The sequence below is a fragment of the Annulohypoxylon truncatum genome (assembly GCF_022578515.1).
Source record: "Annulohypoxylon truncatum strain CBS 140777 unplaced genomic scaffold F4807scaffold_19, whole genome shotgun sequence".
In the NCBI taxonomy this organism is placed as follows: domain Eukaryota; kingdom Fungi; phylum Ascomycota; class Sordariomycetes; order Xylariales; family Hypoxylaceae; genus Annulohypoxylon; species Annulohypoxylon truncatum.
The window spans coordinates 461,729-482,913 of record NW_025953805.1 but is presented as its reverse complement, the minus strand read 5'-3'; the positions used below and the strand labels follow the sequence as shown (position 1 = coordinate 482,913).

The 21,185-nt window shown below is 47.8% G+C and overlaps 8 protein-coding genes across 8 annotated transcripts; 2 read left to right on the top strand and 6 right to left on the bottom strand.

Annotated features, from left to right (window-relative positions):
• Positions 1-201: 201 nt before the first annotated feature.
• Positions 202-986, bottom strand: F4807DRAFT_108775 (uncharacterized protein). The gene is made up of 3 exons (XM_047992730.1): positions 726-986; positions 508-659; positions 202-441 (listed from the first exon to the last, which is right to left on the bottom strand). The coding sequence occupies exons 1-3, from the start codon at positions 731-733 to the stop codon at positions 254-256; spliced, it is 348 nt and encodes a 115-aa protein (XP_047853574.1). The 5' UTR covers positions 734-986; the 3' UTR covers positions 202-253.
• A 163-nt stretch (positions 987-1,149) lies between these two features.
• F4807DRAFT_428746 (uncharacterized protein) lies at positions 1,150-2,668 on the bottom strand. Its single transcript, XM_047998277.1, has one exon. The coding sequence runs from the start codon at positions 2,498-2,500 to the stop codon at positions 1,241-1,243; it is 1,260 nt and encodes a 419-aa protein (XP_047853573.1). The 5' UTR covers positions 2,501-2,668; the 3' UTR covers positions 1,150-1,240.
• Positions 2,669-4,563: 1,895 nt separating this feature from the next.
• Positions 4,564-6,411, bottom strand: F4807DRAFT_108725 (uncharacterized protein). The gene is made up of 2 exons (XM_047992729.1): positions 5,701-6,411; positions 4,564-5,596 (listed from the first exon to the last, which is right to left on the bottom strand). Exons 1-2 carry the CDS (start codon positions 6,089-6,091, stop codon positions 4,803-4,805), a joined length of 1,185 nt encoding a protein of 394 aa, XP_047853572.1. The 5' UTR covers positions 6,092-6,411; the 3' UTR covers positions 4,564-4,802.
• An 816-nt stretch (positions 6,412-7,227) lies between these two features.
• Positions 7,228-8,323, bottom strand: F4807DRAFT_108698 (uncharacterized protein). Its single transcript, XM_047992728.1, has 2 exons — positions 7,755-8,323; positions 7,228-7,688 (listed from the first exon to the last, which is right to left on the bottom strand). The coding sequence occupies exons 1-2, from the start codon at positions 7,952-7,954 to the stop codon at positions 7,265-7,267; spliced, it is 624 nt and encodes a 207-aa protein (XP_047853571.1). The 5' UTR covers positions 7,955-8,323; the 3' UTR covers positions 7,228-7,264.
• Positions 8,324-11,578: 3,255 nt separating this feature from the next.
• F4807DRAFT_467995 (uncharacterized protein) lies at positions 11,579-14,579 on the bottom strand (the record flags this gene model as incomplete). The annotated part of the gene is made up of 2 exons (XM_048002560.1): positions 11,579-12,318; positions 12,384-14,579. 2 exons carry the CDS (start codon positions 14,577-14,579, stop codon positions 12,094-12,096), a joined length of 2,421 nt encoding a protein of 806 aa, XP_047853570.1. The 3' UTR covers positions 11,579-12,093.
• A 700-nt stretch (positions 14,580-15,279) lies between these two features.
• On the top strand, positions 15,280-17,276 carry F4807DRAFT_428732 (uncharacterized protein). The gene is made up of 4 exons (XM_047998276.1): positions 15,280-15,488; positions 15,561-16,525; positions 16,576-16,908; positions 16,961-17,276. Exons 2-3 carry the CDS (start codon positions 15,576-15,578, stop codon positions 16,763-16,765), a joined length of 1,140 nt encoding a protein of 379 aa, XP_047853569.1. The 5' UTR covers positions 15,280-15,488; positions 15,561-15,575; the 3' UTR covers positions 16,766-16,908; positions 16,961-17,276.
• Positions 17,277-18,041: 765 nt separating this feature from the next.
• F4807DRAFT_461167 (uncharacterized protein) lies at positions 18,042-19,356 on the top strand (the record flags this gene model as incomplete). The annotated part of the gene is made up of 3 exons (XM_048001646.1): positions 18,042-18,324; positions 18,637-18,941; positions 19,060-19,356. The coding sequence occupies 3 exons, from the start codon at positions 18,042-18,044 to the stop codon at positions 19,354-19,356; spliced, it is 885 nt and encodes a 294-aa protein (XP_047853568.1).
• Positions 19,357-19,620: 264 nt separating this feature from the next.
• On the bottom strand, positions 19,621-20,946 carry F4807DRAFT_108662 (glyoxalase family protein). Its single transcript, XM_047992727.1, has 5 exons — positions 20,446-20,946; positions 20,240-20,392; positions 19,942-20,186; positions 19,777-19,886; positions 19,621-19,700 (listed from the first exon to the last, which is right to left on the bottom strand). Exons 1-5 carry the CDS (start codon positions 20,860-20,862, stop codon positions 19,678-19,680), a joined length of 948 nt encoding a protein of 315 aa, XP_047853567.1. The 5' UTR covers positions 20,863-20,946; the 3' UTR covers positions 19,621-19,677.
• Between the last annotated feature and the right edge of the window lie 239 nt (positions 20,947-21,185).

Sequence of the window (21,185 nt, the reverse complement as noted above, 5' to 3'; positions counted from 1 at the left end):
ATATTGCGATTAGACTATTCCCTCTTTAAATGCATCTCACGACCCGATTGCTACAAGATTTACTATTTGCTTCTAAGCGCTGCTTGATCATTTCTTTTATTCTCTTCGCATCTTATCGTCAACATCCCTTTTCTTTTCATTCATGCTGAATATGTGTGAAGCATGATAAATAAATACATTCAATTCATTCGTTCTTTACATTTCCCTTTTTCCATGTTTCCACGAAACAATTAATACCTAATGAGCTTAATTATTAGTCCCTTACACTACCAACAGGGTTGATTCTCGCGGCATCAACCGCTTCGTCATCTAAACCCGTCCTCGGATTCTGAGCCTCGTGCGAAGTATTCTCTAGCGGCAGAATCTTAACTTTGCCGATATCCTCGGCCGTACCGACCACCCCATGACTGTCAGCATGTGGTGCCGTATGTTGATGTTGACCTAATACATGAAGGCGTCATTAGTTAGGGGGATTCATGGTCGCGGACTCGGGAGGACTCTATTCACCCTTGCCTCCAAGCGGTTCGATCCGTGTCTGGTCGATAGCGCGGTTCGAACCAGCTGAGCCGCGATCCGAACTGTCGCAGGGCCTGTTATGCTTGACCTCGGACTCGAGCGGCTCGATCTTGGTTTTGGAGATTTGCGCGGTACTGCCAGTTCTGCGAGACGTCAGTTAAGTCTATTTTTCCTAGCAGTAGTACAGTATCCTGCATGGAAGCACCTACGAAGGCATTTCGATCAGTATTTTTGGTGTCTTCTAAATTCGAAAGAATGGATTCCTTACATTCAACTAAGGCAAGAACTTGAGTTCTGTAAGAAATTTAACTCTATCAAGGGATTCAAATCGAGATCTGGTCGTCGCGGGTTGCTACAAAGAGCAAAGAGTACTCTTGTGTCATAAATAGGGGCCTATGACGAAGTGGTGACTGTCAATCAGCAACATCAATAGGCAATCAAATCATCTCTCCAACGACCTCACTCCAGTTGAATTACACTTGCTCTTGCCACGCATATTAGTTGAAGTCATCACAATGTTACCCCTTTTCTTACCCCGCTTTTCCTTATACACAACTTTATATACGACGACTCGTATCGAGAAGATCCATTGAAGCTATCTCGTGGCAACTGACATAGAATGGTTATACCCCTTTTTTATTCTTGTCTAACTACTTTAAATAAAATGAACTATGCTACAAAACAGTTGAATAACTACCTAATTCAAATACATTAGCTGTATCCCTCATGGTCCCATTATTACTTCCTGTCTCGGTGGACGCTGCGACAGCGATGCTCCATATCTTGTTTGAAGAGCGTGTACCCTCAAGGCATCAGAACTCACCTCCTCCCTTATATCAATTATATCTGCCATATATCTCGGTTGACGAGGCAAAGGAGCATCTAGTTCGCGTTGCGCTAGCAGGTATTGCTTCCAGATGTATTGACGAGCGTTGAATATTCGTTCAGCATAGTATTCCGGGAAGACATGTACAACTTCAATTTTTGGTACCTCCTGGGGGAACATGAAAGGCTCTTTAGCAACCGCATCTTTTATTTCTTCAATCCATTGTGCCTGAACCTGTCCGTCAATAAGAGATCGAAAATCTCGAGGGCTAGGTACAGGAGACCCCGGAGAATCCGCAAAAAGCTGGGGGTAGATATCAAATTCATCGCAGCCGTGGAATAAAACATCCATCGCTTCGGCAGGGACATGTTTCCAAGGCTTTCTTTTATAGGTGAGGCGACGGCGCTTTTGTACATTCTCTTTGCTTTCATGCTGTGGCCGGGTTTCAGACTCGAATAATTCATCCCGAGGGAACCACGGAGCAAGATATAACTTGAGAAGCTTGGGGAATAACCGAGCCACGCAAGAAGCTCGTCCATATTCGCGTAGAGTAAAATATGCGCTATCGAGGATTATCTTCCGGACTCTCTCAAGGCTGTTGATATCCAACCTTGCCAAAGGTGAATCGAAGTAAGCTGATAGCATTGAAGGAAATGAGAGGCAACCATCAAAAGCGTTCTGGGGATACAAAACATCATTTTCAAAATGAAACCATGTCCGCGGCTCATGGTAACGAGTTCCAAAGGCAAGCTCGTATCCAGACTCGACTAGCACCGAGCGCGATTCCACACACGTGTGGAGCAGCGCAGGGATAACTGCTTTGCTGTAGAAACGGGCTTCCACAAAAAATCGCCACTCGCGTTCAGCATATACCTGTCTTATTCCAAAGGGCCTAGGTACATCGAGGGGATTTGGCGATGATTGTAAGTCTTGGCAGAACGAGATTATCTGGTGAAATTCCTTGGCGAAGAAACAGAAATGCGGATGGAGTTTGAATTTGTCAAAGTCTATGGGTTCAACTTCATTCCAACGCCCGAGCCAGGGTTTTGCTAATCTCTTTCGAAGGTGGACGATGCGAGACGGCGTAGCTAGGAGGTATATCTTACGCCGGAGCTCGGGTGGGAGTCGGGGGAACAAATGGAACGAGTCGAGACTCATTGTGTCTTGGAACACCTCCGTTATTGGTTGGTTTGGTATAAAAATATGCGTCAAATAAACTAGTCCTATAACGTTGGATATTTGCTAGATCTATATGTGAGTGAGGTGAGGAGGAAGAAGGAGAATGGTAAAGGAATCATTCGCACAAATACAAGCCCAGGTACTCGCTCAAACTAAGACATATTTCTTGCAAAACCTGTTTGCAAGCAGGCGTCCGCCAATTCATTACAGATACTTTATCCTGATTGGCAGGGTTGGCGGTTTCGTGCATATGGCCGGCTCGCCACAGGTGCTCTACGCTTAACCAATATCCCATCCGCAAGAACGCGGCGATGCGGTTTGATTGACGAGTCAGAAAAGACGTCCAAACCCAGATTATGAATTAATTTAGGTTCGCCTTTGATCGTCCAGCAGAGCCGCATGTTGATTGCACTTTGTATTGCGTCTGAGATCTGTGAGGTCCTCGGGTCCCCCCTCACTGTCCGTTCCAGTCATATTGTGGCGGCGGCATGTTCGTCATGATCAGCAGTATTCCTGCCGACAATCTGCGGGGAAACATGATGTGCAGGGTGCCTAACGGGTCATCAATCTCTGGCGTTTTACTTGCTGAACACGTTCGCAATTCTATCAACTCTGCGTTCCATAGGTAGATTGGGAGCGCGATGCGCTTTCTTGGAGGCATGAAAATTCAGCTTTAAACCAGAGTGATCCATTATCTACAGATCTGCCGGTCATCCCTTGATACTAGCTTGCCAAGTAAGCAGTTAACCTTTATAATGTTTCTCTAGATGAGCTTGAGTTCGATACACTAAGGGTATAGTGATCACATTTTAACCTACGTCACCAGTCCTCAAGCCCCTTATTCCAGCTCAATCGCTCCAGGAATGATCTAACACACGTGTATTGATGATTGCGGTGCATGGAATCGTGGGGGTACACTGGGCATTGCGACACTCTTAATAACGTAACACATTAGACATCCTGACACATCAATCGGCCAGAGTTGTTGGCTGTCTCGTCAAGATGGTTATCGCGATGCTGGGGATTCAAGTCGATGGTCTGTATGCCGAACAATGTGCATTCACCTAGCATGGCTTCTTATAGCTTGAACCATCACCACTTCCTATCCCTATGCTTCCCACCCCGGAGCCGTCAACCATCAAACGGAAAACCTCTGGTCCTTTTTGAAATTAGCGAACCACATCCTATAGGTAAGTATGACATGGAAAGGCTCCTGTGGATCTCAAAACCTGAGCTAACACAACTGATGATCGTAGCCTTGATATCCCTGGTTGAGGTACAACCTATCTTGACGCGATAGCGACTCAGATCTCAACGCTGGCACGATCAACATGGACTGACCTCGAGTCCATGATGCTAGCAGCCGCGGACAACGAGCTGAGCCTACCGACCAGGAAAACCTTAACAGCGCCGTCTCCAGAGCCAGTCACCAGGAAGACATCGGGCTCTCCCGACTCGTAGTCAACGGTCTCGCCACGGGCGGCGCGGCAACAGCCAACGGCAACGTCGCCGGAGACAGCGACCCACTAGTCCTCATCCGGGGGCTTTTCATACGAGCTCGTGGTCCTGTCGAAGAAAGTCAAATAATATCTCCTCGCCGGCGTCTAGGGGCGGGCCCGTGGTCGAGTGCGGGACGTGGAACAAGTCGCATCATTCGACGGAGGCGCGTGTCAACTTTTCGAAGGAGTTTAAATTGACGCCCATGGTCATGGTGAGCGTGAGCTCGGTGGACTTTAGCAACTTGAAGAATTACAGGGTCAAGATCTACGCGACGGAGGTTAACCCTAGGGGATTCATCGTCCATGCTGATACTTGGGAGAGTATGCTGCTGTACTCTTGTGGGGTATCGTGGATGGCTGTGGGATAATGATGGGGATGTATGGGGTATAGGGCTGGGTTGACATATTGTGGATTGAAATATAAACTGATACTAAGAGGAGAATGTGTGGGCTTTTCGGGTCTACTGAGGTCTATTGGAAGACCCTGGATACAAGTTGCGATTTGTCTAGAAAGTCGAGAGGGAAAAGGGGCACACTAATAATCAGTACTAGAGTGTTTGTGAGAATTCATATGTTCAGTATGTAGGTAGCAATGGCTATGTACCTTTAAACGCCAGTGGAACTCCCCGGTTGAAGTGGGATCCAACAAGTTCCACAGCGCAGCCACGCAGATGTGCCATCCCAGCCTTTACTCCACGCAATAAAACCAAATAAAGCAACTATCCCCTTGAGCAGATCCCTAGAAACGTGCTATGCGACCGACTTGCCAAAATGCGAGGCTATCAATAATCGTCTTGTTCCTCGTCGGGCGGGATATCCCAGATCTTGTACCAACCCGGTCTTGCCTCCATTAAGCTGTCTCGGCAGCCCATGGGATTGTCCATGAAGAATTTCTTCCAGTTGGCTCCGAAGCGCGCCGTGTAGATGACGTTCATCTCGTCCGCGACCTCCTGGCTAACATCGGTCCACTCCTCCCCTTTGGTCGCTTCTTCGTGCTTCGTCACGGTGGTAATGTCGAAGCGGTGGCCGGCCCAAACGCCGCGTGTGAGTTTAACTGAGGTGTTCATCACGTTCTTGGTGCTGCTCGACCAGCAGATGCGCGTCATGACGGCGTGGCCGAAGCCCACGCCCTCGATTCTCGGACCGTGGATGTACTCGGGTCGGAAGGCGATCCCTTCGGCGCGGACGTACTGCTTGGTGGTAAGATTGCGAAGGATCCAGCGCTCTTCCGTAGGATAGAAATCCTTTTCATCCAACTCATCGAGATCCCTCAATCTTGCCACGACGGCGGCATCGTTGAAGTCTTCGAGACCTCCGCGAGGAGGCAGGCCGCGCAAAAGACATCGGAGGAAATTGTGCAACGGGTCACACTCGTAAGGCTGTTGGTCCTCGGAGTACTGGCGTTTAGCTACTTCGGCAAGGCTTAAGTACCTCTTTCTTTGGAAGAGCTTCAACTGGAATGTGTCTTGTACCATGAGTGCTGCTTTCTCTTCCTCCGAGAACAATCCGGGAGGGTAGTCCGCAGATTTCGTATGCGATCCGACCAAGACGATGTTCTTTCCCGCCCAGAGGCCCACTGTAGCGTCAGAAGTTAGTATTTCATTTTCAAGTTACCGTTGGTGAAAAGAAGCCGTTGAGACACCCTGGGAAGGACAATGTATGATTATTGACATTACTTACTGTTGGAAACCCATGTGTTGTGCATGGCTGGGAGTGCGAGGTACCAAAGGCAAGTGCAAGTAAGACCGAAGCTCATTTGGTCCTCCACATCGTCAAGCAATCCAAAAATCATCTGTACGATTTCGACAGGCAGATTCAGGATTGGTGCAGGTTGTGGTTCGCCTGTCTTAGTAGGCTGGTTTGCACGAGCTGTGATAAGTTTAGGGAAGAAGGAAAACTGATGTCGACGTTCATGCGCCTTGAATGGTACGGTGAGAAGACGGACGAGCTCTTGCGGTCGGTGAATTCCCAATTGATTTGCGAGACCATCTGGCAAAGCCAGGCGCATGCGCTCCTTAGGAGCGGCGAGCCGGAAACTCTGAGGGAGCCAACTGTAGTTATTGACATCCATTGTGGACCAAGGTGAAGAGAAAGTGGTGTAGATGGAAAGATTTGATGTATGGATTTAGAATTCGAGATGTGTGTACTAGTATGTCTAAATTGTAATGGTCGCTAGAAGTACTATCGTGGAGAAAGGAATAATCGCCTAGATATCATATAGACTTACAGAAGGTACTGTGATTAAAAGGTCCATGCGGCGTATCGTCACCTACCTAGGTACCTACTGTCAACAGGCTTACAGCTGTAGCTGCAGTACCGAGGTACTTCCCTAAACGGTTGCTGTGATACTATCGTGAACCTCGTCGTCTAATAGTACGTTAGGAAAGGAGTATGATATTAGTATACTGTATAGTACGGTGCACGTACTGTGCATTCCTAGATTACTACGTCACATTTCAGTTGCACTGTCAGCAACTCCGTTACATAATATATGCACGGACCACATAGAAACCACACAATCCACAATTCAATAATGGGAATTGCCCAAAATATTTCCCAATATTATCACCATCCTTCTCCTCCCTTTATTCTCGTCTCAAAACTCACACCACAAAAATCGGATAATGTTTTCAAACATCAGGATGAAAGGTGTAATTAACATATACTAGAGCTGAATGATATCTTAATCGACGCATCGTGCCACACGCACCGAAAGAACCCAGCACGCCCTATTGAAAGGTCAATACTCCTCGAACGTCCCTATGCTCGATAATACATGTGCCGTCCATTCATCCAATCTATAAGGCAAAAGATGTGCCGAGCCATCCTCCTCCGATCCATCCTGTCTCGATGATCGAAGTTAAGCTCAACACCGTCTACCCAAGGCCCAGGTAGGCTCTATGCATGGTACAACAAGAGTTGCCGTCTGAAATGTGCATGCTTGGACAACGATATGATGTTAGAAGTCTAATGTCAGAACCTCTCCGAAATGCCAAACCACAACAGGCCTCCAGGAAAAAAGAACGCAAAATCATCGCAGTCGTCTCAGGTATTAATAAGGTATCCCCATACGGGACAAAGGTGCTGCCTTGCCTCCATTGTACCGTTTGTCCCAATTCACAGCAGTGGAAGAAATTGAAGAGACTTGAGAAGCTATACAAAGCAAAATAACGGTTGCAGGTCTATCGCAGCGAAATCGAATACGCGATACCCGGAGAGTCGATACAGCTATTATGAAGGGTCATTAGACGAGTTCGAAGCCGTCATCCTCAATGATGTCAGGTTCCTCTGCTGCGGCCGCCCGATTCTTGCGACGGAGATTCTGCCGAGCCTTTCGGCCCTTGAGGGCATCACCGTTATTGTCTAGGATCTCGTATTCCTTCTCTACAAACTTCTCCGTCTCCTTCGGATTGGTCTTCACGAATACATCTAACGTCAGTGGCTTATACGGGCTCTCGCTTCTATCAAAGCTGTATAGGATGTTATCCGAAATACTCGAGTTTCGCCGCGGAGATGATGGAATGAGCTCGTGAAGCGACCGCGAGATATTGCTCGGGTCGTTGAGCTCTGCTTGCGCATCTATCTTGGCACGCCAAGCGCTTGTTCGAGACTCGAACCGGCTTTCCCTCGGTTTCACGACGTTCTGTTCATGCCAACGGCGTGTATGGCTGATTTATCAACAATTAGAATCTGCGGACAGACGTATCGATACCCAGCCACCACGCATAACTTACCTCGTGGGCATCCAAGGCCGGAATCTCTCGCGTTGGCTCGCACTGCCTGCATAATGGTATTCACCTGTAAGCTCGTTGTCTATGACCGGTTGGCTTCCAGGCATCTCTCGGTATCCTAGCCTCCACTTCGCATTGTGCTCCTTGAATCTCTTCGAGTCCTGAGCGGAACCTCGGAGGTCTCGGGTTTGCTCGAAAGCCATGATGGAGGATAGTACGATCGTGGGTCGGATAATTCAAGGTGCTGGATGAAGATTACTGGGATGGTCTCGGTACACCGTATTGTCGGTCTAGATGATTCTATACGTTGGGGGAGCTTGCTGATGAATGGACGGGCTCGACGATGGGATTATCCAAATGAATGGATAATGTATTAAAAGCGATATTGGTGATGCAAGAACGAGTTCTATTCGGGGAATTGATGGGATCTAAGAATGGAAGATGGAAGAGTGGGTGATTCTTAGGGGGCGGAAGACAAAAGTACGTCAAGGAGGTCAATGGTCTTGGTGCTTTCTAGAAAGCAAGCGATTCGGAAGATCCAATGGTCGAGTCACACGGTGACAGGGTGGGTATGGGTAAATGACGATTAGGTAAGATAATGCTAGGTCTTGTGTTATCTTGAGTTGTTCCTCTTGGCTTTGCTGTTTGCGAGATGGAGAAAATGGGAAACTGCTTTGTCGCTGTTTGATCCGTTTGATGGTGCTGCGATGACGAAAGGAGCAATGGGACTGAAGGTAAGCAAGTGGGCAGCCGTCAAGTGATGGGAAAGCGTGGCTTTGTTCGTTTCCCGGTTGTGTCAGAGGCGGAAAGGCGTGAGCAAGAACAAAGGACCCGGTGACTCAGATTCGATGAGGATAAGGGGCAAGGGGGGGCACGTCTAATGAGTACACGGTACAGAGAGAGCCCCGAACGGCCCTAGACTTTCCTAAACTGCCCTGATAAATGATGCGATGGAACTTCGGGAAGTTGCGATTGCGGGTTGGCCGGTATCCGTTATCGATAACAACACCGACGGGTTCTAACTTCCAACAATGCCTCAGGCTGATGGAGACGATGACGCACCGGCGTAGTCTTTTAATTAGGAAGTACCTAAGTACCTTCGTATGCCGCCGGAGATAGTAGGTACAGCGCGATGGACCGAACCTCGAACACAACGGTAATAATCCACAGCACCCAGAAATGGCGATTTATCTTTATATTAAGTTAAGATAGTAAGAGTTGTTGAGATATTTGATTGATCGTGATTGTTGAGAGCAAATGGAGGTAATTGATTCAGTTCCATGGCACAAGAAGGGAAACTTGCGTGGGTTAATAAAGAGACTGGATACTCTGCTGGATACCTCCCATCTCTCATTTCGTACGGTATATTCTTATCGTCTTGTTAGCGCGTAGTGCGCAATTACACTTAAGTTACTACTACCCGGTTATCTGTTCTACTACCACATGAACCATTCCCGAGGTCCCGTTCGTCGGTTGGATGTTCCAAGATAGAGCTGAGTGTTTAATCATTGCCTAGGTACCTAGTCTATTCTGTATTCGGGGTCTTAGGTTGGTGCGTGTGACGATGACAGGCATGGCCTGGCTAAGCTGGACAACCACGATTCCCATCCCTCCTATTGCGTATCAGCAGTTTATTATTAGAGGAGACCTTCGAGAGCTGCTGACCTCTCGGCGTTTCCTGGGATGGGCTCTCGTTGATGAAAGCCATTCATCATCCCCTTCGATAGATGACGAAACTAGGCGGCTATTCTAAGTCGGCATCGTTCCAGGGGTTTCTTTCAATCATCAGCCTTTGCCAGGTTGTACCTTTGTAATCTTGCAGGTGTTGGAAGCTCGGCCTTGCTTCGTCTCCAGCTCGTGCCGCCGGATCAACGATGTCATTTGCTGACAGCTACCTCCTTCGTACGACTGCGCTTGATCTAGAGATCTCTCCAGTCAACGAACCCGAGAGATATCACGTTCTTAGTCACAGAACTTGTCTCCCTAGCTTCTTCTTCTATTATTAATGGAATAAATACCGACTAGTTTCCGAAAAATGCAGTATATCGTAATTACTATACGCTCTTGTTGGTATCCCGCCCTCCGGTCTCGAAGCTGATACCTATCATGCACAATGCAGGATGTCTTACCTTGTGCCTTAGCAAGATCGGCAAATCGAGGCGCGCTACCTACCTACCCTTGGTCCTACATAGCACGTCCGAACATTTGGACTAGCTGGCCCCTCCTCCACACGGCCGAACCTGCATGGAATTCGCGATAAGAAGGACGATGGACAAATCAGAATGCCTATGTGCCTGTATACTGTGAATGATAGGGGGGAAGTTAGAGATACGGAAACGCGTGTCCAACTTTCCGTTGTGATGCTATACTGTTATACGTAGGTACCTAGGTATGTAGGTATCTGGGCTCGGTTTGCCTGTTTTGAGACGATGCTGCAGTTTGTATCGGTTGCAACTTACTATCACAACATTCTTTGCGACGTTATACCAAGTAATGAAGCAACTTTAGGCCGTCCACTTGGGTCGTTTGTTAGCCAACAAACTGATATCCGCGTGCCTGAGCCTTTAATAAGGATTTACCCCGCTTGGCAGATGAGTCGGTCTGATTCGTAATTTAGCAGTCCAAAGTGCAAATTGACGAAGATGAAATTGGAAGATTAGAAGTATTAAGTTGAACCAACATTGAAGCTAGAAGGAGACGCGAAGCCATCCGAGGAAATGGTAACCGTGGAAGGGTTGCGGGATCTTGTTGGGGGAACCGCTGCTCCTTGGAGAGCTGCGCGAACGGGCAGGCATTATAAGGTGTGTGGGGGGAAGGGGGGAGCGGGGCAGTGCTACGACGTATTGATAGCGCTTAACGATAAGCCTTAAATAGGACGTAATGAAAGAGAGGCCACCACCACGAACGAGACAGGATTCAGGAGTCCCGAGGTTCCCTCCGTTGGCTGCAAGTTTTAATTACGGGCACCCACGTGAAAAGCTAATGCCTTCTAAATGATTCGTTGAATTAATAGATGATGGCACAATGTGAACTACGTACTGCTAGATACTTAGATACCTACTCTGCTGTCTCGTGAACAAGTGTACGCAGTGTTGACTTCATCATCTGTCAGGATACCAAAAGTTGGCTTGGGACAACATGTTGACGTAATGAAGTTGGAGTGACCTAGAGGAGTCCCCCCCTACCAAAAGGGGTATCGCTTATCATTATTTGTCTACCATGAAGGTTATCTGTCCTTAGGGATCAGGGGTATATTAGAAGCTTGCGATTTTTAGTCTTCAATCCTGTTAGCTTTTCATCCCCCGAACTTCAAAATTCTTATGTCACTAGCTGTCATCGAACATACCCAGGTATGTCATGCGTACACTATTATGTGAGCGTAACTATAACCCAGTTTTCTACGCAAGATAAAAAGATAGATATGTTATTCCTATGCTTCGTCTCATCCGGTGATTTGGTAGGAAACATCGTATAAAAACCATTATGTTGGCCAATTTTTGGGTTTGATAGGGAGCATAAACAACAATCAATGATGAAGATACAATCAACATACATGATTTAATGTGTATATATTATATGTTCTATTTTAAGATAGTTGTTGGCTTTCTTTGATGTTCATTACTTAGGTACTTATTCGCTTGGGAGTTCCTTTCTAGCGTCATACCTAGGTATCTATTCGTTCAAAGGGCTTCACACCGCATTCAGAAGCATCTTCCGGTTACCCCAGAGTCCAGGCATCAAGGTCTGATAACCTTCTAGTTCATGATAAACTGGTTTATTTTCTCAACCTCGTAGATACACGTCTTGGGGTAGGTCGAAGAGACATAGGGTTGTATAGCTAAGGTGGATAGTTTCTGTTATCCGTAGGAACTCATATTTGATTCAGGCCTGGCTTATCCTCATTAGCGCCACCTTTGATCTCAAATTGTTTGACCTGGTTAAATATTTAGAATAGACCCATAAACCCAGTTCCATTGTGCTCGACAGAATTTTATAACGTTGCAATTTTAAGACGATCCGGGCAAAGCGCTTTCAAGTAACAATTGTGCGGTTAGACCTTAGAACAGTGGTAGCTGATATGTGATCGCAGGTCCGTTGGGATGCAGAATATCTCGGTGTGGTGTTATTGGGACTCCCTCATAGGAATCATTGTAGTTAGAGCCCTAGAAGCTGAAATGTGGGAATTCAGCTTTGAATGTAGGGTTGGTGATAAAATGGGTATACCGTTAATGATCCTTCGAAGGCTAGGAGTTGGCTACGCTAGGCTGTTGATTGTGTAATCTTTCGTAGACCCTGTGTGGGACTCAGGGTGAACGTTGTCGTAGTAAGTGGCCGCAGCTCGTTATCGTTGCGGCTGGAATGGCGCACTCGTCCTTTCCCACGTCTCGTTGCAAACTCGTCGCATGAGCCTCCTGGGTGCTTGACGACCGGTCATCAGCTCAAAAGCTTCCATGGCCATTTCGCCGACGACCTCCAGACCGTCGACAATAACCCATGACGTGTTACCCGCTTCGCGAATCTTACGCATTTGGACGATAAGAGGTGTGATCAACGGCTCATACGCTAGCTATAGGGCAGATCTAGATTAGCAAATAGAAGGTGAAGCAATTTGTCGCATGGGAGTTCCCCTACCTCAATCACAACACCGCCAGTAGGGCTTTTTAGCCAGTGCGACGGCATTCTAAAGTGCACGGGTGGGTTATCGTCTGTTCCGGATGCAGGAATACAGGATAGGACTATCGTTGGCTGTTGGTAGCTCTCTGGCCACGGGTCATTAGGCGAGTCGATGACATGGCAAATCAACTCTCCCGCATTCTGGCGGATAAGTTTCTGTTCCACAGCATATGTATTGAAATGTCTGGCAACTTCTTCCGCTGTCGACCTCGTCCTGTTATGAATGAATATCATCCGACAACCTAGCTTAATCAAAGCATAGATAGCCGCCCGGCCCATTCCTCCGGCTCCAATCACCAGGGCTGTCGTTCTGGAAGGTTGTACAGAATTCCTAGGACTGATGGCTCGACGTAAGCAAGTGATGATAGAGGTCCAATCCGTGTTGTCACCATAAAACTTATTTGTAACGCCAGACCTGTTTCGAGCATTGGCGTGATCCAATATCGAATCTGTGTCCCCGCGAAGTGGGAGGACTATGTTCACCGCACCGATTGCAACGGCGTGGGAGCTGAGATGATCCAGATGCGGTATGATGATAAGTTTGAGAGGTGGTGTTAACGAAACACCTCCGAAGCCAGGTTCACGTTGAAGTCGGCTAAGCTCTTCAAGTGTAGTGCAACGCCTAGCATCAAAAGTGTGTGCCATCATGTGGTGCTCATAGGCTGCTCGGTGCATCGACGGTGAAGCCGAGTAATAAACGTTTGATCCTGAGACGTAAAAGTTCAGCGGCTGCAACCATCGCCCCTTTCGAAAAATATCACGCAGTGTACCTCGTGCTGTGCTTACGCCGACCATCTGTTCTCGGGATGACTTCTCGATAGAATCATGTCCGACGGGATTCATGATCTTGTCCTGAAAAGGTGTTACGACACCGAAAACCGAAAAATCATAAGCAACGATGCAGGGCTTGGGATCTGGTAGCGCGCGGATCTTATCTATGAACTCTCTCCGCTGATTATCATCTCTCTGCGAAGTGAACCGGGCAATGCGGACAATATGGCATCCGAGTCGCTGTGCAAATAAGAATCGCTCGAGGTAGACATCGTCAGTCCACTTCGGAGTTGCCATTCCCTTAATGACGAAATTTCCAATGATTTTCGTCCTGCCTCGCATAGAAAGAATACTGGAGACGAGCTCTGGACTCCTTTCGAGATCGAGACTCAGATAGTCGACTCCAAGTCGAAGACCGTGGAGCATTAATTCGAGATCCATGGCGTCCCGTTCTTCTAACGACCTCTTGCGTTCTTCCCGCGGATTCTCTTCTACGTTATATATGATTGGGATGTCCAATTTGCGGCGGATTAAGGCTACCTGAGTCGCAATAATGTCAAGTACGTTGTTAGGCCAAGTATCAATTACCAATTCCAACACGTCGCCAGGAGCTTCTATGGTAGATAAATCAATGTCTAGATTTATCAAAGTTGAGAGACGTAGGTTGAAGACGAAGGAGAGGCTGCGGTATTCCGGAGGAATTGCTTTCCTTGAAAAAGGGTTTGCAACCCAGGACCGTGTCAGGCCATGACCAAAGATGTGATCAAGGAAGTCCTTGAAGCCTTGCTTTGCCTCCACGAGCTTGGCGGTACTCGTAGTTGCAGATCGGATCGAACTATTCTCCGCGATCTGACCTTCGCCACTAGAGTCATAGAGGTTGAAGTACTCGAAGTTGGAGAAGTCACGGTGACTCTGGTCCGTGACGAGCAGACGTTCAGCATCAGCTACTGGAAGTTTCAATAACTTGTAGAGATCCTCCTTGTCACGATGAATGTAAATAATAGGATTCGTCTCAACATAGCCTTTGAGTATTTCCGCGATATCCGGCGACAACGTGCCTGTTCCGCACTCTATGACGCAGTTGGTTTGATTCAGCTTGAGCACTCGAGCGAGTACAATTGCCATTTGCTGGTTGAAGGTATCTCGGCCATACTTTTGCAGGAAAGTTGCTCTTGTACATCCGGTCGACTGTTCGAAAGAGTGATCCTCTGTGACAAGTCGGCGACCTAGATACTTGGCAGCGATGAACCCTAAAGTTCGTTTTCCGGCGCCACGACATCCGACTAGGATAATCGATGAGTCTGTAGGAAATATCCTATGTCTGGCTTTTGATGTGGATATGATGGGGCCGTCAGGAGCTGAGCTGAATTCTATTCCTTCCATCCTAACATTGACTCCGGGGTGGTTTGTAGTGATCGGATTTAGGCAAACCTCAACTGGAAAGTTGAATTTCAAGATAACTTAGTATTCCCGTTTAAACATTCCTATTTTGCTTGATGACTAGTGCTGACACTGTGATGTGACGGTGATTGCTCAGTAAGAGGTGACAATAGAGTATTTGATGGAGACTGATCTCAGGTCTGCTTGTTGAAAACAGTTGCAATGAGATTGCTTGGGGATAACTGCACTGAAATACCTAAGGACTCAGTGAGATTTCAGTAAGATCATCAAGGATGCTGGCATGATCCTATTCACTAATCATAGAGTAAATCATACGAGAGTTCTCTCATTGAGAACGAATGAGGTTGAGCCGATCTGGTGGTTCAGTTCAGTTCAGTCTTGATTCATAATCGTGTGTGAAATTGCTGGCCTATGAAAATGCAACGACACGGCAAGCGGATCGGCAATAAGCTAAAGAAAGTTACTCCTGGCTGTCGTGGCTGCACCCTGCTACATACAAGCCACGAACCTCCGTATAAAGCCACAATCACGACGATACCCCAGAGGTACCTACTTCGTAGTACATTTAAATACCGTTCAGGGTATGCATGCTCGGCTTAACCCCGCGTCGACAGGGGGGTGATTGGCTTTCGTATTTCCAACGTCCTAAAACGCCAATTCAATGCTCATCTCGCATTTGTCCCCAATTGTCGCACAGCTACACAAAGCTTTCCGTTATCTCTAACTCCTCGACACTGCACTAACTCAAAACCCTCGATGCACTCTCCCTTCTAACTTAATGCTAATTGAAGCTGGGGCTCTCATGACGTAACTTGAAGAGTTCGGGGAAAAGGGAGTCGGAATTCTCCATTATACCTTTTTCCTCTTCCAAAAGGAGACGCGTACGGTACGGTACGTCACTCTATGGATACATGTGCGTTTCAGCTGGAGGCTTGCGTGGAACTAACGACCTCTACTTCGAAGGTTATCGTGGAGGCGATGAGTGATGCTGAGAGTGATGACGCTAAGCGAGCGTTGAAGAAACGTAAGGCTAGCCGTGCTTGCGACCGCTGCAACTCTCAGCACCAGCCTTGTGATAATGCTGCTCCTAAGTGCAGCGTATGCGTACGCGCAGGCACAGAGTGTACCTACAACAGACCGGTACGGAAAAGGGGTCCCCGTAGTGGGTATACCGGTCAGAATGGCGAACGTCTTTGGGCCATAATCCTGCAAGCTCGGCCCGAGCTCGAGGATATAGTCTTGCAGGTCCTGCGCGGCGGTACATACGGCAACACCGGCGTTCCCAATCTCGATTATTTCAGAAATAACGACAATCAAGCCGAACTTGTCAACTGGTTCAATGAGAGTCGCCTTGGTAGATTCCTGCAGAATGGGGAATCCCCTGATCTGCTTCTGCCCCCTAGTAACCCGCATGTTTCGCCGATGATTGCTCAAGTACGTAGTGAAATGGGCTTCAGCCAATCTGCGAATACTCACCGCCAACAAGACGTGGCTAAGAGTATGTCCGGACAATCTAATCGCTCAGCTTCCATTTCACAGTCTTGTCCGGTGAATCCACACGGCGCACCCCAAGATCCTAGTGACATATACATCCAAAGTGAGGATATCCGAAGGCGTGTATTTCATAACCAATCCCACATAAACAGCTACTTCTTGGGCCTTCCTGAAGATTTGACCCACGATATGAGCCCAAATCACACATCATCGAATCTCACTGCCGCTCAGGGCACCACGCCCTTTTCAAATGGCTCTGTCGATGGCTACGGAGCTGGTACGCAGCAGACAAATGATCGTTCAGTACTAGACAGACGAATGAGCGTCGACCCATCCGTGCAGATCTCTGAGCATTCACGGCACCCCGAATCAAACAACCCGTCCGCGACGCCCTTCGAAAATACCGAATTTCATCTTGACGAAACTTCTCGATGGTGAGTATTACTGAATCTTACACATCTCATCTGTATCTAATTTGATATAGGCTTGACTCGACGCCATTTGACACCTTGCGAAATCTTGGGTTTGCTCCGGGTGAGCGAATGGCAGAAGATTTCCTCGAGTTGTGTGAGAATCCGGATCCCATTGACCATACCCCTGCCGCTTCAGCCGACCAGGATGAGGATGAAGAGGCGGTCTGGCGCCGGCTAGTCATGCGAGGGAGATTTATATGATGATGACTCTAGTTCTATCATTTATAAGGGAACTTGGTGACTTATCTCAGACCCCTCCAACGTTAATAAGTCCCCGGTCGCTAAAACATGAGCGTATCATACGTTATATCGTGCTCTTAAGCTCGAAACGACATGTAACGACTGTAATGTCTTGCCTTGGGAAGTGTTATTAATAACCTGCTAATACATCTCCAGGTCTCCAGTCGTCTTTCCCCAAAGTACTCCATAAAGGGTTACGTTTAGAATCAGCTTGGTCTATATTCTCCCACGAGAAGAGGCGCTCCTAGACGGAATGTGCTTGTTGACTTCTACAGTCTAAGAGACTTAGTCTATACCTATATTATGCGGTTAGCACGCCGTCCAGACAAGGTTGACTAGGTAGTTATGGATATAATGGAAATAGCAATTCGATCAAGAGACCAATCGGCATCTTGGCTATAGAGCTGGATAGGTACTTACGTATCTAGACACTTAGCTCAACCCGATCATAATAAAGCAAAGTATCACCACATCTCTTCATTTTTGAGAATGCCAAGGCTGATGCAACATATCCCTTCCTAAAATCCGTGGGAAAAGGTGCTCAATCAAATCTAAGCTCCCCTTTCCTTGTCATATATATGCTAGACCCAACCTTCTGATCGATTGTCAAACCCACCCCCTCCCCAAAGCTTATGTGGGCTTATAATAGCCGTTGTCTCATCCTTGATGAGGTGCTCCAGGCTCATTAGCCTTTCTTGCTCTCTGTTGTTAGCTGCAAAATCACACGAGACTCTTTAGGTATAAGTTGAGATTTTACGTCCATAAGCCGCGAGAGACGATCCTTCAGTGTTCACCCATGTGATCGGGCTTATTATCCAGCCAAAACATGAATATCCTTCTCCTCAAGATGGACTTCTTGAATAGGTAGAGAGCAAGGATACTTGGAATATAGCAACGTGCCGCTTCCATGTGCATCCCAGGCGAGACACACACTTGGGAACAAAGAGGAATTGTCGTTCTCTTCTACCTTCGAAGCCAGTCTTTTCTATATTGGAAGGGTTGATGAATTACCCCATGCTACGAAGTGCGATGTATTCGAGTCAGACATCATGATGCCTAGGAGGTACCCTGTTTGCCAATTTAAGTCATGGCGCTAGAACTTCAAGCAGATACACAACCGCCTTCGATCTTTTCGAAGTTTTGTGGGAAGCACGCATTCCTCCAAAACTCCTGCCCAAATATCTTTACAATATTCCCCGGTGCTCGTTGCTTGCTCTATACAGGCTGGCATCACAACATGCTTCGTAAACGTCGGGTCCGACCACCCGTCAGTCCTCGAGACTATTGTGAAGGGGAAGAGGGAACGGCCGCGTGCTTGGCCCAAGATAATCACGTGTCCTTCCGAGGTCACCGCGATATCATGGCAGATGGCTACGCTCGCGTGTTGGGACGCCCTCAAGCCGTCATCGTCCACTTCGTCGTGGGCGACGGCAGCTTCATGTGTGCGGCGCCGTCTAGTGCGCTTTGGGTCGGGAGGAAGTACGAGATCCTTGTTCTCACGATTGTGCTCAGCAACGAAGGTAGGTGACTGTCACAGGACTCTCCTTCCTCGTCCTGAGAAAGGAAGGACCTACTAGCTTTGATAAGGAAGAGAAAATAGACTATTAGCTAAGAGGGGTAAAATAGGGTTTTTTAGCATTAAGATAGTTAAGAAAAACAACTCATTTCGCTTCACGAGAATTTGTTGTTACGATTGTTTATTGTTATTGTTGTTTGCGTCTATTATTACGTTTATCCTTGATTAGGACGTCATATTATAGTAGCATTTCTCTGTTTAACGGGAACGATTTGGAATATTATTAATTAATCCTACCTGCCCACCTATGGGAAAGGGCAAGAAGAGCGCTCGATTGCGCGACGCGAGAGGACGGTTCATCAAGGCAAGCCCTTCAGGACGCTTCGGCCAGGACCATACCGATCCGGAGCTCGAATTGCAACCATTGAGCAGACCACCACCACGGGACGAGGGTTCGTCGCCAGCGGGGGATGCGTCCTGAGGTGGAATAGGAATACCACGGCGGTTATCCGATCCGTCCGTGAAAAGAGGACGACGGTCTTCTGGTGGTTGGATGCACAATTCCGCCAGCAGAGAAGTACGACGTGGCTGGTCTACCTGACTGGAATTCTATTTCCAGCGGTACTCCTTTAACTTTGTACATCTCCACCGCATACATACCTTTCGTACAATGGGCAGGCGAATCAAGCCGCCTTCCATCTTAGCAGATGAAGTACATGGCACTAATTACCTACTGCAGGATGGAAAGCACCGCGGAACTCAGCCATGCTGGTATACCTATCCCAACGGCCTTAGCGCCGCGGCCTCGGACGACGAGATTAACATATCATTTTGGCCCACGCCTAACTATGCCGCCCTCGCGGAGGCCGCGGCCAGTTCAGGCGCTGATGGTGGAGACATGACCGAGACTGGGGAGGGCGAATGGATGAAAGGCGTGCGGGCTAGGACGGTGGGCGAGTTTAAGGCAGCAATTCAGCTTGCAAAGTCCAGGGTTATCCAGCAGCGGAAAGGAATGCTTTTAGAAGTATTAATGTGAATTGCTTAGGTATTAAAGTTCCCCGAATATCCTGAGCGCATGAGTTTTACTGAGATGTTCGTGAGGGTTCTTTTGGTCAGTCAATGGGCTTCATGGGCTTGGGCTTTTGCTCTCCACACTTGAATCTTAAAATGTCGGAAGGCTACAGTACCGACAACTCGACACGATCTTGAAAAGCCTGCTTGATGTGGGGGTTGGATGGTGTTGGATTGTGTCATTAATTCTCATTGAACACTCACAAATTATACCTAAGTAAATACAAATACATTTGAGTTCGAGAGACCACACAATCTGGAATAGGTACTTTAACCGGCACTTAAATCAGTCCTTTGGCAAGAACTCTCCTGGAACAGCCGGACCTAATGGATACCTGATTAATGATGTCTTCCTTAAGTAAACAGAGGAAGGTGAAGTACTCACCCCACACATGTAGGCTACCTGGCCCCGCCTGGGAGATGTGCGTCGGTTCCGAGGCGTTTACTAGGTCGCCGTCGACGTAGTGCTCCATGATTAGCCCGAACGGGTCATACCTGAAATATGGTTAGTTAAAATGGTACCATAAATGAGAAGATGAAAGATGCTTACCAGTAGTCGAAGATCTGGCTGCCGAGGACGTGTCTCCCAACGCCCCAGCAGTTCTTGTAGCCCTTCTCCCGTAGCCAGTCGTGGCCGAGGACTTGAGTATCGAAGTCGTGCGTCTCGAATGAGGAGTGGTGTACTCTGTAAGTAGCTCCCTCGGCAAAGAAGAAGACGTGGTGGTCTACTTCCTCATCGCCCCTGTTTAGGCGGTAGAACACCGTCCGGTCAATCTTTTTGTCGTCGTGAATGAGCTGCTGTCGTGTAAGTATTTAACATAGATATGACTGTGGAAGGCAATTCGTACATCGCTAGCCAAGAAGTTAAAGTATTTGCAGTAGAACTCGTAAGCTTTCGCAAAATTCGTCGTCCTCACACCGAAGTGGCCAAGCTTGTGTACCGGAGCAGGCCGCTTCTGGAATCGCTGGAACTTGTTCACAGGTCGGTTCTTCTCGGTAGGCTATATCTCCGTCAGTACCCAACTATAGCGGGTCGGGTCGTGAGACTCCTCACATAGTTTATGGGCTCGTGTGGGAGGGGGATATCCAACATCGGAGCGGGTTCCTGGCCCCACACGAGATGAAATGGGTACCCGTCGACTGGATCGTAGAATGTTACACACTTGCCGCCACCCGGCGCATCTGTAAGCTCGTAGATTTTGGTCGCTTTTGGAATTGTCTCAGCCGCGAGCTTCAAGTCTTCCTCCGATTCGACAACGAACGCCGCGCCTCCAAACTCGGGTTTATCTGACTTGATGGCGCACAGCACCCACGGGTCGGTACCGTATCCTCGGAAGTATACCTTTTCATCCGACACTCTCTTTTCTTCAGTGAAGCCGAAGTCCTTCAGGAATGTCACCGCCTTCTCAAGGTCCGGGTACTTGTAGTACACGTGGGTTATTTTCACGAGTTGAATCTTCCGTTCCGCCATGTTGAATCTTAGATACTCTTTACCTTGCTTCCTAGTTCAGCGGGTGGTAGTTGAAGCTAAGCCAAGTTATAGATGATAGGTCTCTTTTGGGTGTAGATGTAAACAAGGTCGCAAGGGAGGACTAGCCTCCAACAATTTGGGACGGCGAGATGTCCTTATATTATATACCTACAACATAGGATACGGGCGTGTGAAACGGATATAGCCGGGGTGGTGTGGAGGAGTCCGTTCGCGAGTAAAGCGGCGAATCAATGTCCTTGCCTTTGGAGCCGTACGCAGACCTGCTACATAAGCTGGTAGCTTGAAGACTATTGAGTGAAGTG

Excerpts from the sequence above, each read along its gene's own strand:
- F4807DRAFT_108775 (XM_047992730.1), bottom strand. Across the intron at positions 442-507 it reads CGAACCGCTTGGAGGCAAGG|GTCAACATCAACATACGGCA; the intron begins GTGAATAGAGTC and ends TTCATGTATTAG.
- F4807DRAFT_428746 (XM_047998277.1), bottom strand. The coding sequence starts at position 2,500 with ATGAGTCTCGACTCGTTCCATTTGTTCCCCCGACTCCCACCCGAGCTC.
- F4807DRAFT_108725 (XM_047992729.1), bottom strand. The coding sequence starts at position 6,091 with ATGGATGTCAATAACTACAGTTGGCTCCCTCAGAGTTTCCGGCTCGCC. Across the intron at positions 5,597-5,700 it reads CAACACATGGGTTTCCAACA|TGGGCCTCTGGGCGGGAAAG; the intron begins GTAAGTAATGTC and ends CTGACGCTACAG.
- F4807DRAFT_108698 (XM_047992728.1), bottom strand. The coding sequence starts at position 7,954 with ATGGCTTTCGAGCAAACCCGAGACCTCCGAGGTTCCGCTCAGGACTCG. Across the intron at positions 7,689-7,754 it reads CGGCCTTGGATGCCCACGAG|CCATACACGCCGTTGGCATG; the intron begins GTAAGTTATGCG and ends TTGATAAATCAG.
- F4807DRAFT_428732 (XM_047998276.1), top strand. The coding sequence starts at position 15,576 with ATGAGTGATGCTGAGAGTGATGACGCTAAGCGAGCGTTGAAGAAACGT. Across the intron at positions 16,526-16,575 it reads CTTGACGAAACTTCTCGATG|GCTTGACTCGACGCCATTTG; the intron begins GTGAGTATTACT and ends AATTTGATATAG.
- F4807DRAFT_108662 (XM_047992727.1), bottom strand. The coding sequence starts at position 20,862 with ATGGCGGAACGGAAGATTCAACTCGTGAAAATAACCCACGTGTACTAC. Across the intron at positions 20,393-20,445 it reads CACACGAGCCCATAAACTAT|CCTACCGAGAAGAACCGACC; the intron begins GTGAGGAGTCTC and ends ACGGAGATATAG. Across the intron at positions 19,701-19,776 it reads AGGTAGCCTACATGTGTGGG|GAGAGTTCTTGCCAAAGGAC; the intron begins GTGAGTACTTCA and ends CGGCTGTTCCAG.